Source organism: Apteryx rowi, unplaced genomic scaffold (assembly GCF_003343035.1).
Source record: "Apteryx rowi isolate R43461 unplaced genomic scaffold, aptRow1 scaffold_224, whole genome shotgun sequence".
In the NCBI taxonomy this organism is placed as follows: Eukaryota; Metazoa; Chordata; class Aves; order Apterygiformes; family Apterygidae; genus Apteryx; species Apteryx rowi.
The window spans coordinates 1237421-1252705 of NW_020448575.1; the positions used below are offsets into that span (position 1 = coordinate 1237421).

The 15285-nt window shown below is 39.4% G+C and overlaps 2 protein-coding genes across 2 annotated transcripts in view; one reads left to right on the plus strand and one right to left on the minus strand.

Annotated features, from left to right (window-relative positions):
- Window positions 1-440: 440 nt before the first annotated feature.
- TM4SF4 (transmembrane 4 L six family member 4) lies at window positions 441-6010 on the minus strand. Its single transcript, XM_026065173.1, has 5 exons — window positions 5692-6010; window positions 5337-5426; window positions 2541-2674; window positions 751-940; window positions 441-458 (listed from the first exon to the last, which is right to left on the minus strand). The coding sequence occupies exons 1-5, from the start codon at window positions 5863-5865 to the stop codon at window positions 441-443; spliced, it is 606 nt and encodes a 201-aa protein (XP_025920958.1). The 5' UTR covers window positions 5866-6010.
- A 4169-nt stretch (window positions 6011-10179) lies between these two features.
- LOC112965803 (glutathione hydrolase-like YwrD proenzyme) overlaps window positions 10180-15285 on the plus strand; it is a 28543-nt gene continuing 23437 nt past the window's right edge. The window contains exons 1-2 of the mRNA XM_026065174.1: window positions 10180-10337; window positions 13583-13725. Coding sequence (XP_025920959.1) covers window positions 10180-10337; window positions 13583-13725 — 301 coding nt within the window. The remainder of the gene's footprint in view (window positions 10338-13582; window positions 13726-15285) is intronic.

The window sequence follows — 15285 nt, forward strand, 5'->3', positions numbered from 1 at the left end:
GTCCTCACTTTTCCATATACATAAACATGTACTCATAAAAATTTACACTTACAGGTGGTATTTCCATTTGATAAACCTCAAAAGAAAGTAGATATAATTGCACTACAACTGAGCTTGTATCAGCAGCTTTCGGTGATTCCCAGTCAAAGTTAATTCAGGAGGGAAAATGTATATTTTGCCTGAGAATACTGTCTTTTCTAAATGGAAGCTGTTTTACAAAAATAAATATGAATGTGAGAGTTGAATAGCACTTATTTTATTCCATAATGAGGGGTTGCAGGAAGGCTAGAAGGGAAGTCAGAGCTTCATAACTTTAGCGGAGGGAGTGCCCTTCATCCTGATCTTCTTAGCCGGAGACAATGCATGAGGGGTGCTTTACAGAACTGTTTCAAAAGGGAGCTTCCCAAGATAAGAAGAGTTTTCTGTAATATTCGTATTCTTTAGACAGCTCCGTCTCCCTGGAAAAATAAAAGCACAGAGGTAATTTATCACTTGCTGTTTCTGTGACTGTCAAAGGATTTTATTATTTTCCAGAGGCTGCAGGAAGCTGTCAGATAAACCCCGTAAGTATGTGGAAGGACTGAGATCATGTTTTCAGCATGTGGTAATACTGCAAGGTTTTAACCTTACTGTGCTTAATCTAGAAAACATGACCATAGTCCTGAAGGAAGTCTGGTTTACTTTTTCAGACTGTCAGCTAATCAGATGCATCAGTACACAAAATGATAAAAGAAAAACATAATTGCTCACCCCACAGCATCCACAACATTTGCAGTCCCCACAGATTGTTCCAAGGAGTCCATTCACAACCTGAATGCCACAGAGCACTGCTTGGATCCCACTCATGACTAGCAGCAAGGAGAAGAGGGTCAAGTTCCACGGAACTATATTTTCAGGTGATTTACACTTGTCCCAGATTGTGTGGTTACTTAAATAATCCCTGTGTGTGAGGGGAAAAACAAAACAGTTATGAAGGAAGCGGTGTTAGCTTGCAAAGAAAGGTGGTCTGGTATGGCTAGCTACTTGTGACTGTTGTAATCTGACATGACTGAAGTTCTGTTAGCTTTAGTACTGTACAAAATAATTATACCACAATCAATACTTAGTACATTATTTGTTTTTAGTTTCTAGATCAATTGAAGTAATTGGTTTCAAAAGATAAGTCATGGGAGAGGAGCAAAGATGAGTCTCTATGTTTTAAATACAGTCGAATACTTCCTGGTATTTTGTGAAGAAGAAACTATGAAATAAGATCATAGCCAGGTATTTGCCAAACTGATATTTGTCCCTACTAATGTCTTTTGTCTAAAATAGAGTTTCCTACTGATTAATGTCATTTTAGTTATGCTGTTGAATGGAGCAGTGCTGACATCCAGTGGTACATTAAATACACCTAGAACACATACATGTATCAAAGGCCTTCCTTGGGAATATGGCACCTCCTATAATTCCTCCATGGCAGAAACCCAGGACTTCTATTTGATTACATTATTAATTAGTTATGTGTGTTAAAACTGTGATCTCGAATTGGGGCATGTAATCCAGTGCATCAAAATGTGGTTGTGAACAAGGAAGCAATGACTTAAATATTTGTCTTCAATTTACTGTATTACATTGCAAGTAAAACAACAAAGGAGATAGCAAAACAGTATGACACAAGAACTTCAGTTTTTCTAGCAAATCATAAAATGCTACAAAACCAGTCACGTCTGGCCCAATGAACAGAAAAGAACAACCTTTGCTGTTCTATATGCCTCATCTAAAGAACAGCAAAATGATGCAAAAGTATTTTTCTTAATTTTTACCTTCATATTTTAATTTAAATGGTAACTGCTCAACCATTGAGTATATTTCCTCTGGACTTTCTCAATGCTACTTTGTTTCCTGTGTTTTCATCAAGTGATTCCTTGACTGCAGCCAAAGATTATGGTTGAAATAGAGCATGTCTTTACAAAGACTCCCAGATTTAGACTAAAGCAGTTGTTTTTCAGCCCTCACTGGCCCACAAACAAATAATGTGTAGCATACAAAATTATAGCTCTCAGCAACTGGATTGTTAGGGATTGTTGTCCTTCACACCACCTCTCTGGAAGTGATACGTGTGCATGAGAGCAAACGCGTTTTAGTTGCAGAGTGTGATGAACAGACAACTTCCAAATCCCATAACCAATATAAAATAACATAAATACTAGTTCTCTGAAGACCATCAAATCTTAATATAGGATGTCACTACTAGCCATTTAGCTGGAATTTAGCCCTGTATAACTGCTTATAATCCTAAGAATAAACTAGAACTCTGTGCATTTCTTTTTATTGGCTCTTTTGAAACCCAGTAATTTCAACTGGACGTGTTATTACTTACACCCTTGCTCTTGAATCTTACTTAGTATGGCTGTGCCTTGCTGGTTCTCCTAAGAGCAGCTGTGTTTTGGTGACAAATACTGTAATTCCCATTTTTACACAACAGATTTGGAAGTTTAATCATATCACAAACTTAAAGCGTGTATAACTTTTTTTTTTTTCTGATTGTCTTGCCTTACCCGTTCTGGAAAGGATAGACCCACTGTTGCCCAATTTCACATTTAGGGCCTTTGTTTAGGGCTACTGCTGACAAAGCAAAGCAGTATCCAGCTCCTAGAACTCCAACTGCAGCAAATATTATAGAAGAAAACATCTGACAGAGAGAAAAATAAAGTTATTTTTGTTCTCATTCAAATGGTGAAATGTGCCCTATTAATGTGAATGCACATTCTGTAAGCTCAGCTCAGTCAACTCCTGAACAGCTAAAAAACATTTATTGTGTAACTGCAACTTAATATATAATGCATGTCTGCACTGATATTTAGAGGCTTTAAGAGATATGAGTACCATTTGCCTCAAGACTAAAGGACTTGGTGCTGACACAGTAGATGGCACTCTTATTTAAACAGTATTTAGTCAACAAACATCTTCTGTTGTTCAAGGTACCCTGTTTCACTGGAGTTGCTGTCTTTCACAAGAGATTATAAGGAAGACTGAAGTCCTGAAGCACTTGTGGCATTAAAAAAAATCAACAGCACCTTTACATGTTAGTTTTGGCATCTTGGTCATAGTTGGACCAATTGATTATATTGTGCCTTCCTGAGTCTCCCCTTCAAGTGTCATTCATATTAGTATACTCTTCTTTATATTCTCATCTGTACTTGTCCTCATCAGCTCTAGTAGTGCAATTAGAATTAACAGAAGGATTTTTTTCTTTTCCTGGCTTTCCCTTAAGCATTTTTTGTATATGCAAATATGTAAGTAAATCATGCAAAAACTAATGCCCTACTTGAATTTTGAAGCGCTTGGTTAAGCCGTAATAGTTTGTAGGTAGAGGTGATGTCTTTTATTAGATCAAAGTGATATAGGTGGATAATAAAACCACACACACTATCAGGTCTATCAGCTTTTATTCAGACTTCATCACCAAGACTGTTACCTGAGTGTTGAAATGCATTTTTTTATGTTAGTCACATGGCTAACTTCAAGTTTATGTTAATGTAGTGGACATCATAATAATGGTGTTCCTGTTAGCATACAGGAACAAATTCAGTTCTTGGTCGTACTGTTAAGGCTGCATCATCACAGAGGGATGCTGTCCACCACATGCTCTCAGCTGACCAGAAATAAGCCAGATCCACCAGGACTCTCTTAATATGGTGGTGTGACTGTGTTGATGTTCCTTGTCTCTCAGTGAGCTACAGCACTAGCATGGATCATCAACAAGATACTGCACACAGAATACACGTTACGTTAGGGACAGCGCCATGCTTACATATGCTATAGCTTTTAGCCTGCAGCTGGCTCATGTCTGGCCAGTGTGAGTAGAGACAGAAAGCACTCATAGCTGGTCACCCTGTTCACATAAACACGTTCCAAGTTCAGCTGAATTGCAGAGCTGTGAGTGAAAGCCTGGCAGCAAAACATTAATAGTTTGGTAGGTGCTGGTATGTGGTCTTCAAAGCTAATCTAATCTAATCTAAGGTCACTCCTAACAGAAATTTGTTAATAAGATGTTGTGAAGAGAAATATGTGGCTTCTAAATTTCAGACTCTTATTTGTTGTCAGTCCAAAAGCCTTCAAAGTGTTAAAGGTGTTGGCTCCATGTTCTCTCTGAGTACATTATAAGAGATATTTAGAAGCTGGATCTCTCCCTCCCCATGGAATGGTGTGGAACAGCAGAGGGATTTTTCAGTGTAGAAAAGTCTTGGAAAGATGTTACAAACAGTACAACGTGAAAGAAAAACAGCAGCTATCATGTGCTAGTTTAAAGCAATTGTGGTAACTAGGTGAAATATGCAGTAGTCTCTCTATCTTTTTTGGAAACCCCCCCCCCCCAGCATATATAGAAACTTGCTTCCCCTTCTCTGCCTTTTAATATATTCTTTTAATATATTTGTTATTTTAATGTCTGCTTCTCCCTTGTAAACTGCATTCCTCCCCCCAGCCCCCCCCCAAAAAAAAAAAACAAAAAAACCCCCACTGCACCTGCTCTTTTGGGATCGCGGGAAGACAGCATCATAGACAGAGCAGAGGACTTGGGGAAGGCCTCTTGGAGAGACAGTTAATCTCACAGTCATGATGCTTTTTCCATTGTTCTTTTTTGTTTTTAATTGAAAATCTGCTCCTTTGTAAAAGATCCACTTGTGCCAAACAGAATGCATCTCAACTAAAGGACAGACTTTCCTAGTAGAGATTTATTTATTATTTGTCTCACTTTTAAACAAAAATGTTTGAAATGTTTACTAGTGTCTGAAGGTATCCATTTGAAACCTTCCACTTGTGTAAAAGGAGGCTATAACTTCAAAGTTGAACCTGGTCTGACCTCACAGGTGGTCCTCCTTAAGCAGGAGGTTGGTCTAGATGATCTCCTGAAGTCCCTTCCAAACTGAATTTTCTATGAACCTAAGAAGATACTCGCAGCCCATTGCGTGGATGTGCAGTGAGCTGGTAATGTAATAGAGCTTGTGCAACTGTCAAAATAATACTAAAACTGCTGACAAAAAAGATTAGAGAGAACTATTACACAGGGCAAAACAAAGCAGAGGTTTTTTAGAAATTTGTTTTAGTTGCATCTATTGCAAATATATTGTGATAGCAAAATGCAAAACGGCAGTACAGTTATGGTACCTGTAGCACAACATCAAAGGTACAATTTTGACACCCTGCTATTTCTACTTCCCAGCACTCAAACAAATGGCAGGGCTTTTTGTCTTATACTCTGGACAGCATGTCCAGTCTTGCAATGATTGTGAGTACAAGATTATTGGTAACAATTTAGCTTTTATTTTTTTTCCACAATTCCTTTCACTTACCGCAAACCTCTTTCCACAGCTCTCATTACCGCAGCATCCACAGCAATCGTTATTCTTAAGGCCCAGAAATACCAAGGCAGGAAAGATCATCTACCAGTAACAGAAATATAATTTGAATTGGGGTGACTTCAAGTTACATTTGCTTTTAAATACAATTGTTCTATGTCTTTTTTTTCTTATCACTAAATTAAATTACTTAGAGCAAATCTGTTGGATAACTTATAACTTATTTATTGTTTAAAGAAGTATTTGCAGTGTTGGAACCTACATTTGAGGTGCTGAGAACAAAGCAATAATGCAAAGTCTGGGTTTGGATGGGGGAAAACGGTAGGAATAACTGAATTTGTATACTCACCAATAAACCAGATCCCACGATCCCTCCGAAGTACCAAACCTCATCTGTAATGTGTTCATTTTTGTCAACTACTTTTCCTCCAGGGAAGAACAGCAAAATGTTAGCGAGGGTGCATAACACAGCCAGGGGGATAAGAGTGATCCCCAAGCACTTAGCACAATCTCCAGTGCACATGCTTTTTTAAAGAAATTGCAAGCACAATTAAAGACAAAGGAAAAAATCTCTCTGAGGTTCTCGGCAGTGTTTTAGAAAGGAGCTTCTCGGTGTATTTTACAAAATCCAACTTCTGCTATGCCTTTAGAGGAACTGAGCCTGTGGACTGCAGCACCGTCTCTGAAGGGAGCATTCTATCAGTAACACAGTACGCTGGCTGTTTATAAGCTCTCACTGCCATGATGTCAAATTTCTGAACCTCCATAAATGAAATTACATTCAGTTCAGCCTCTCATTTTACCATGACAACGAATAACCTCTGTTAATATTCTACTAATGTGAACGAGACACTCGTTATCTGGGTTCAGGTCATGGGTAAATATCCTTCTTAGTTCTGGATCATCATTTTTACAGTACACTGTCAGTCTTCACACCGCAAAATACTTCTTTGTAGAGACTGAAATGGAAATATATAATGAATCGGCATATGTTAATGACAGCCATATGCAATACAGAAGTTCTAGTGAATTTTCTTTTATTTGGGAAGGTTAAACTAACAATTTCTTGTTTTGAAACACTCAAATAACTTACAGATTTCCAATATATAATGGATTATTATGGAGGCAGTGCTTTCCATCTGGTATGTCTGAAAAAAGGAGAAAGTTCAAAAAAGTTTCAGTGGAATTCCTCCTTATGTGTTGTCATTTTGTGTTCCCTAAGGATGATGTGTTCCCATAAAGCCCAGTATTTCATCTGCACTTAAGCAAAATATACACTTAAAATTACGCTACATGTGGCAAGCAGATTTCAGAGCTGAAAGAGAGCCTCATTGTCTTAGCATGCAACGTTTGCTGAGGGTGTTCATGCATAACAAGTTGGAAGATCAGAGTAATAGTGCTTCTGCATCTTATATGCCCATAATCATGTCTTTGCAGATGCTAACACCATACGCATTTTAGGAGCATTTCCAGTTAGAGAGGCATAAAATGTCTGTAGGATGCAGAACCCATTACAGTAAAGCCAGTCTGCAGGTAATCTAACACAGGTTTTACATGAGACCCAGTCTAAATAGAATGAGTTGGCTATGTTCAACAAAGCTTCTGTTTCCCTAGCTGAGTCTTTAGGCCAAGTTGCAGACTGCATCTAAGCAACAGAAGTAAATCTAAAGACTCTTCTTTACTCCAGCAATTTTTAAGTCAGCTCCCATATCTCCTGTTACATTCCTGTAAATATATTTGCGAAAGCAGGAGCGTATCTGGGGGGAAAAAAGCTGGTCGCAGATTAGTAAATCTTTGTCATAAGAAAAAAAGTCAAAAACAAGCTACAAAGTGGATTTGAGACAGTGTATACATGAAATGAGTAGATGTGAATGTTTATTCAAATGAGCATCTCTGTTAAAGCAGGCTCTGCAGCCTTCTAACAGATACTGGATAACCTTCTCTTTCATACTTAGACTTGGTGTGTTGTGCTGTAAAACTTGTGTTACAATAATTTTCATGCCAGTCTTCATGTGTGGCAAACAGTAATAGATGCTATTCCACTGTGTTTTTTGTGTGGACCATGAGAATTCCATGGATTTTGAGATGAGCACCAGTTTCCACTTTGTTCAGAGGATAAAGCTCAGGGGTTTTTCATTCAAACTTGAAACAAGCTTTTTTCTTTGAGATGTTTGTGGCTTTTTCTTGATCCATGTAGTGAATTTTCAAAGACAGGCAGCCCAGAAATATCTAAAACTATGCCTTTTACAACCCTAAAATCCCATTAGGTACAGAATCTTGAACTGTCCAAAGCTGTCTTGAACTGTCCAGAGCTATACTTTCATGTTAAATAGCAATGTTGAATAAATTGGTTTAAGCAGCCACAGTCCTCATAGAAACGATGCAGCTGAAAAAAAAAATCAACTGACTGTTTGACTAGACCAGTTCCTTCATCTGAGTCATCACAAGCCACACAGACAACTGTGCTGGTACAATGAAGAAGGCAGAACAAGGACAGGGACATCTTGAGCCATCACTGATGCTGAAGAAATGCATCTGGAACCAGAGCCTGGTCCCGTCAACTTTATGCTTTCTTTGCAGAAACTGAAAGATACAAAGTAGCTTTATCAAAGTGGACAGCCAGACCTAACATCTTAAAAACTTACAGATTTTTTTTTTTTTTTCAAATATATAGAAATTCATTTACTCTTCTAGGCAGCATTTCCTCTTGCTTCATGGTCTGCCTGCTCATTGACTTTGTACACTAACATTGCACTTTGGAGTGAAAGACCTGACTCAAAAAGAAATATATCCTGATTTTATTTCTAGCAGTGTCTGTTTCTTTCTTGAGCTCTGTGGTAGCTAACTATCTTCTGGACTGTGGGATGAAGACAATACAACGCCATTTGTGAGTCACCTTAGACAATGAGAGGTGAACATTTTTTCATTCATTTAGCTGCGTGGATGCTATGATTAACAAGTAACTTGATGGCATTATGTGGAATTTTTCAGGTGAATTCTGTGAAAGACTGTGTGTGGAACAGTGTTAGCAGGTGTATAAAATGTGTCATTTGGATCAGTTCAGTTCTCATTCAGCATTCTGCCTTTAACAAGAGCCTGAATCAAAGGTCTTAGAAAAGGCATCTTTATGTTAGATACATACATATTAGAGCATAAAGATTGGGTTGGTGGGTTGTGGGTTTTTTTGATATTAGCTAGCTGATAAGTTAATTGTAGTATAATTACGTATTCACAGTCCACAGTCCTTTTACACATCATTAGATGGCTCTGTAATTGTAATACTAGGTAAACCAGCTGATATAGAGATTAGTCTGATAAAGATATACATCCATAAATCTGGAAAAGTTCTTTGATTGAAGTACATTTGGAAAGAAGGAGACTAGTGTAACAGGATATCATTATTGGTTTTATGCTTGTAGAAAAAAGGATGGAACAAGTTAGTCTGTTTAACAGTAGCTTGGGAACTTTATACAGCACAGTGTAATACAGATGTAGCAGAGACAGAGATATGGAGATAGGAATTACATGCAAACAACTAATAGTGAAGTTACCAGGAAATCCATGTTATATTCTAATAAGTAAGAAATTATGCAAAAATGTCCTAATGAAACCCAGCTTTCATCCCATGCATTATGCTGTGATAGCCTCTGCTGTTTTTCTTTTTACTTTTTTCCACTGCTTTGTAAGGAAGCTCTATCATCTTAAGTGATATACAATTAATACATCATACCTTTAAATCCTGGATGAATGAAACGCTGTAAGAATTATGAGGAATATTGAAGGAGGAGATCACAGTAGCACCTTCTGCACTCATCACTCCTCTCTCAGTAGTGTAAAATGTTAATAACAACAAAAGGAAACTCTAAACTACAGTTTTGAACAATCTATTTAATACTGTAAAATCAGGTTAGCAGACCAGTTAGTAAGGTAGAAGGGCACCTGGCTCACAATTTGTTCCGTGGTGCAGGTGCTTACCATATGAATGTTGCTTATACAAGACACCACTTCAAAAAATACTTATTTTGTTATGACTGAATACATGGCGTGATTCACATCAGCTCTGTACCTCTGGCACTAGGAATTCTAACAGCTCCAGGAAGCTAAGAACTTACTTAAATAACTTCCCTTCCCCTAAGACTATTACAGGTCCATGTGATGAAGCTAGAAACTGTTTTTGCTCTTGCTGCACCATTAGTTGACCTTTTCTCTGGCAGACTAGTCTGTGAAGAAGACTTGCTGGAGCTCAGAAGGCTACAGACGTTTTCTATTAGACTGTGCCACAGTATGTGTTTTTCCATATTTGGGATTGAAAGGTTGACTTCATATTTACTCTGTGATCTCTGAAAGCTGTGCTACATGCTGTGAGACTGTTTCCAGGAAAGACTAAATAAGAAACGCTCTAATTTTTAATAACCCTGTTCATCAAAACATTGAATTGCATGATGAAGATAAATCAAGACCTGAATGTATCTTCTATGAATCGTATTTTGAAACTCTGGTATATGCCACATTTTAGGATTACACATAAAATTTTTGCTTGAAAGGGAGAATTTTTCACATCATATTAAATTAATCCCATTCACTAAAGCATAGCAAGAAGTGTCAGTCACCACTGCCAAAATAATCACATGCATTCTTATGTGTATTCAGGAGAACAGAAGATGATTCCCTTGTGAGGACCACTCTTACACTGGAGCAAACGCTGATGTCTGTAGTGCTCAGAGGACTCATGATTTCTGAGGAAATTGTGCTAACTTACTTTCTAGAAAGTCTTATTCAGATATTTGGTAAGACAAATTTTGAGTGGCTTCTCAAGCTTGCACATAATACAGCGTGAATGAAGTCCACAGGTTCTTGGAGTGAAGAGCAGATGGAGCAGAACACGCTGGATAGCAATACTGGTTGTTCCCAGCGGACTCAGATCCCTATCAAGCCCAGTGCACTCAGTGCTATCAGCATGGGCGGTTTTAGGATGTCTGTTGTTGATGATTCATTGTACTGTTTCTGGGAGTTGTGTTGTATTTGTTTTTCATGTTTTGTCATTCGGATTCCTCTCTTAGCCATTTTGCTTGAGATAGGGAAGGCAGTGAATCATGTCAGCTGCTTGGTATGCGGTTGGAAAACATAGCCCTCTACCTCCCACTCTGCACTGCCAGAGCAATTGGCTCTGTCAGTTTCTAGGAACTTCCTGCTGCCAGCTGCATGCTGCTTCTTCCAGTGTCACATTGGGAAAGCTGGGATATGTCTGTCCTCTTCCTCACATAACAGAAACTATTGGAGGTATTGCCACTGATTGTTAGTCTGGCCCCTAAAGGAGAGGAGCATCTGGTCCAGTGTGCATAAAACCAACATGTGCATGACTACTGGGGACAGCATTTTGAAAGGTGCATGCTCATTAATTTAACATCCTATTCCAAGGAAGATGGTTATTACACAGTAAAAAAGCAGACAGGAAAACAAGCAAAGAAGTCCTGACTGACAGACAGCTTATTCAACACGTGGCACAGCAGGATGTCAGGATTAGGCCAATTTTCCTGACAAGGACCTGCCTAAGTAGGCAGTTTTCCTGACTTTCTGCAGCCTTCTATTGCCTCTGTGGCAAAGCTGTTCGCTTCCATATTTCAACCGCTATGTCATGACTTTCATGACTTTCCCAGTGGGTAGAGAGCATCTAAAATTTGGCTCCCATTTGGCTCCCATTTATGGCACAGTACAGTGGACTCAGTCATGGGTATAGGGGAAATACTTACTGTGGATGGAACATAAATCTTACTTTTTAAGTCTAGAATGTGGCTTTCTTGCAGTTGTGAATTTTGGCTTGTAGTAAGGAGAAAAGGTTTAAATTTTATCACATCCAGGACCTTCTCATCCCAGTTTACTACAAGTGGCTCAAAGGCAGATGTTTCTGCCAAGCGCTTGCCAGGATCCCAAGCTGATGAGCTGGAGTTACTGACCTTGCAGACCTGCCATTTCTGCTCTTGCTCCACTCACCCACTTTGTCAACACCACAGAAGGCTAGCCAGACTCCTCTGTTCATCTAAATTCTCACTTATGCATGGCCTTTTTGTTTTTAAACTGCAGCCAACCTTTAAGTGACAGAGCACTGGAACAGGTTGCCCCGAGAGGTGGTGAAGTCTCCTTCTCTGGAGATATTCAAAACGCGCCTGGATGCAATCCTGTGCAATGTGCTCTAGGTGACCCTGCTTGAGCAGGGGGGTTGGACTAGATGATCTCCAGAGGTCCCTTCCAACCCCAGTGATTCTGTGATTCTGTGAGGGTTTAGTTACGTTTACTTGTCAGCAGGAATGGGTTAAGGTGAAATGGCATCTTGAGTGAGCTGAAACACAGAACTGCAACTAACCCAAGCCTTTTCCAGGGAAGGGGGTAGACATGCACACTACACTTCTTGGAAGAGGTTCCTCCCTTCTGTCGTAGCCCATGTTCTTTTCAACCCTGGCAGTCTCTCTGGGAATAGGACCAGTGAACCCAGAGTCAGGCATTAGTCACAACTGCTTGTCCTTGAACACTCATTGTGGAGACTCTGAGGGCTGGGAACTGGAGTGAGTCAGTCTTTGAATTTTGTGTCGTGCAATTTGATGTGTTCAACGTTTCTCTGTCAATTGTGGAGTCACCATGGAAGGCTCTCCTTTCTGACACGCTATGAGAGGGTGTCGCAAAAGTTTTTTTCCTTTCCTCACCTCCTAAGTCTTACAGAGTTCATGCTGTGCAGAAAAAGGTGAAATTACATATTTTGCTATGGAAAAATAATAGAAAAGAAAGGTCACTCAAAGTTTTGGTATTTTCAGGAAGATATAAGTAATGATGATACTGTATCTATTCTTTGCCTGGCTCCTTAAAGCACAGACAGGCAATGATCTGCAAACTACATGGAGACTGAGAGAATTTGATAGATCCTAGATATAAAGGATATACATGAATATGGCTACTTGTGGCTATATCTAAACCTGCACAAGGCATGGTAGCTAGTATCTCTAAACAAGCAATTTCAGGAACCAGAAGCTGTGATCCTGAAAGAGAATGAGAAGTAGCATAGATAAGGTAACCTGAAATGTAGAGTAAATTATCCTGGATGCAGCATACACTGGTTAACCATGCTTTTTTCAGTACCTGGGTTAGCCACCTGGGATACCATCAGTTCTATTACAACAAAAAGTTCCTTTATTTTGTTGTCACAGATTTCTTACTAATGGTTTTGCTGGTGAACTCTCCAGTATCGTATGCTGGTGTGATTTAGTTTAATGCTGATCTGCTCAAAAGCAGCATATATTTCTTTTTCTCTTATATTAATATTGCAGATTTGGAATAGGTTATAGTTTTTTTTGACTGTGCCGACCACCTGGAACCTGACCATGCATTATTTTTAAACTGTGCAACTGAGAGGGGGATTTTCTCTCCTTTTGTCTGACTATCTTGCACTTAATTTCTTGCTGTTAGCAATGCAAACATTTCTGAATGAATTCATCAATGAGGCTGCCAGAAATTACCCTAAATACTTAATCTGAGTGAGCACATCAGCATATCTAAAGTGGCCCTGGAGGCATTCAAACTGAGAAAAACCATATCCATCCATAGGAGATTCTTTGCAGAGGCATGAGAATGCTTCTGGTCTAAGAATCTTATCTGCCCTTGACAAAAGGCATTCTGAGCCCCTCGTTCCTGTTCCTAATGCAAATACAGGACATGTAAAATTCTGCTGTTTGCAGCTGCCACGCACACGCACACCCTGTTTGCAGCTGCCTGTGGCCTCACCAGTGGGGGTGGCCAGTGCCTGGGTGGCTCCTGGCGCATTGTACCGATGGCCAGAGTCCATGCGGGGCTGCAGGTGTGTTCAGCCAGAGCAATGCATGCCTTGAGGTGGCAGAGCTACAGGAGCAAGGCTATGGCTGAGGCATTATTTGCAAAAAAAAAAATAAAATAAAAATAAAAGGAGTAATTTGAATAAAGATTAAATTTGTCACTGATCTTTAGCTGTTTTCCAGGTGACAAAACATGATTAACACAATACTTGACTGAGTCATTTCTAGAGTTCCAGTTCGAGTTCCACTGGCCTGGATGCAGGTGGACTGGTCTGAGAAATGCTTTAGGTGACATTTCTGCAGAAAGCATTAAAGTAGAAGAAGCCAGGCCTGGAGTTGACGTTGGTAGTCATTAGTCACACATCTGCTGCCAACAAGTGTACACTCTCTCTCCACTGTTTTTGATATGTCTTTCTCTTTCAGATTCTTCACTCTTGGATCACAGCATTATTCCCTTGGCTTGGAAATGGCATCTCAGCTCAAGTTCTTTTCCCGAAGGTCCCCTGTGGTTTGTACTCATGGCTGTGTTGCATCAAGTCAGACGCTTGCTACAAATATTGGTCTTGGTAATCCTATTTTGACTTAGCTCAAATAGGTGAATGTGACTTAACATGTACTTTTGATGTATTTATTCATTTTTAATTGTAGACAGCTGTGTCTTGGTCAGTTCTTGAATCAATGACTGAACTCGTTAGATGGTTATGACCCAAGGTAATGAGTTCATGCTTTTGTGATTTTTATAGCTGCTTCCCTATCTTAAATACAGTTTGGATATCTGGATTTTCATAAACTTTTGTTAGAAGTTCTGATCCTTCTTTCAGTTAAGCCAGGGAGAATTTTGCAATGAATTTACTGGTAGGATTGGACTTACAGTAGCATAATTGAAACCAAGCCTGGTAAAGTCTCTGCTGCTGCATGTAAATTTGTGTGTATGTGTGTCTTTGTTTATATGGTCACATATTGATCTTAAACAAGAAAATACAGAAGAAACTTCCTGCATAAAACAGCCCTGGAAAGTTACCTTGTTTAAGAGGCGCACATTAACACTGTGTTATGTTTCCTTTTGTGTTGCGTCATTCCATTGAGGAATGGAGACGGACTGGTTGACTCTGGAACAAGTTTCCTTTCTTTGGAGAGAGAACCAAAAAAATGAGCTAAGAAATGTGTCCCTCCCAGCTCTGATACCAGTGTGATGCACATAAGTAAACAGATGTACAGAGGGGACAGACTCCATTCCTCCTTGCTAGCGATTCAAACCAGCCACTCCTTTGCTATGAAATGTGTGGATATGGAATGCATATGGGGTAAATGCTAAAAGAGCAGGGCTTCATTAGTGGGACTGTGTATGTGCCACGTAGAAGCCATCACACAGCTATCCACAGCTTTGACACAGGAGAAATTCATTCCCTTTTCTCTCCACAGACTTCTCCATCAAATCTCAGGGCTAGCTGTGTGGTGAGGCACGTGAAAGCAGACAGGGGAAAAATGTATAAGAGAAAACCAGGTATTGTGGGCTTCCCTTTCACAGTCTTTTCCTATAACACCCCCAGCTGCTGGACATCCCACTCATCTCTGAGGACAGACTAGTAACGTACACAGCTTCCCTAGTATCTTTTTTGACCTTTGTTCTGTTCTTGACATTTCTGTTCAGATAAGAACTTGTGCCAGATGTAGCTTGGCACAGGTGGTATTTTAAGTTGCACATTAATATCATTGTGAATATAGAAAAGCAAAGCATGCCAATGAAAGGTATTTGTTAAGAGAAGTGGGCAGGGAGATATATTAGAACCGAAAGAAGCCTGGCTTTGTTTCCTGTGCTGACAGTTTTAAGTGGCATCAAAAGTCTCGATTTAGCTACGATTGATGAAAAATGGTACAGAAATTTATTTTACATACAAATTGGACTTTTACAGTTTTGCTGTAACTCAGCTTTATACTTCTTTGCTGTCTTACTGTTTTTTAATCATGTTGTGTTACTTTCCATTTTACCAAAGATCGCACCTCCTCCATTGCCCGTTCACCAGCTTCTCCCACAAATGCCTTCAGGCTTCCTTTTCTACATGGAACATCTGTTACGGTTTTAATAAAACCAGTCCTTCATTCTCCTCAAGACTTTCTTTAACAAT

Coding starts and splice junctions, on each gene's coding strand:
- TM4SF4 (XM_026065173.1), bottom strand. CDS start 5,865: ATGTGCACTGGAGATTGTGCTAAGTGCTTGGGGATCACTCTTATCCCC. Junction 5,427..5,691: donor TCGTGGGATCTGGTTTATTG/GTGAGTATACAA, acceptor TGTTACTGGTAG/ATGATCTTTCCTGCCTTGGT. Junction 2,675..5,336: donor GCTGTGGAAAGAGGTTTGCG/GTAAGTGAAAGG, acceptor TCTCTCTGTCAG/ATGTTTTCTTCTATAATATT.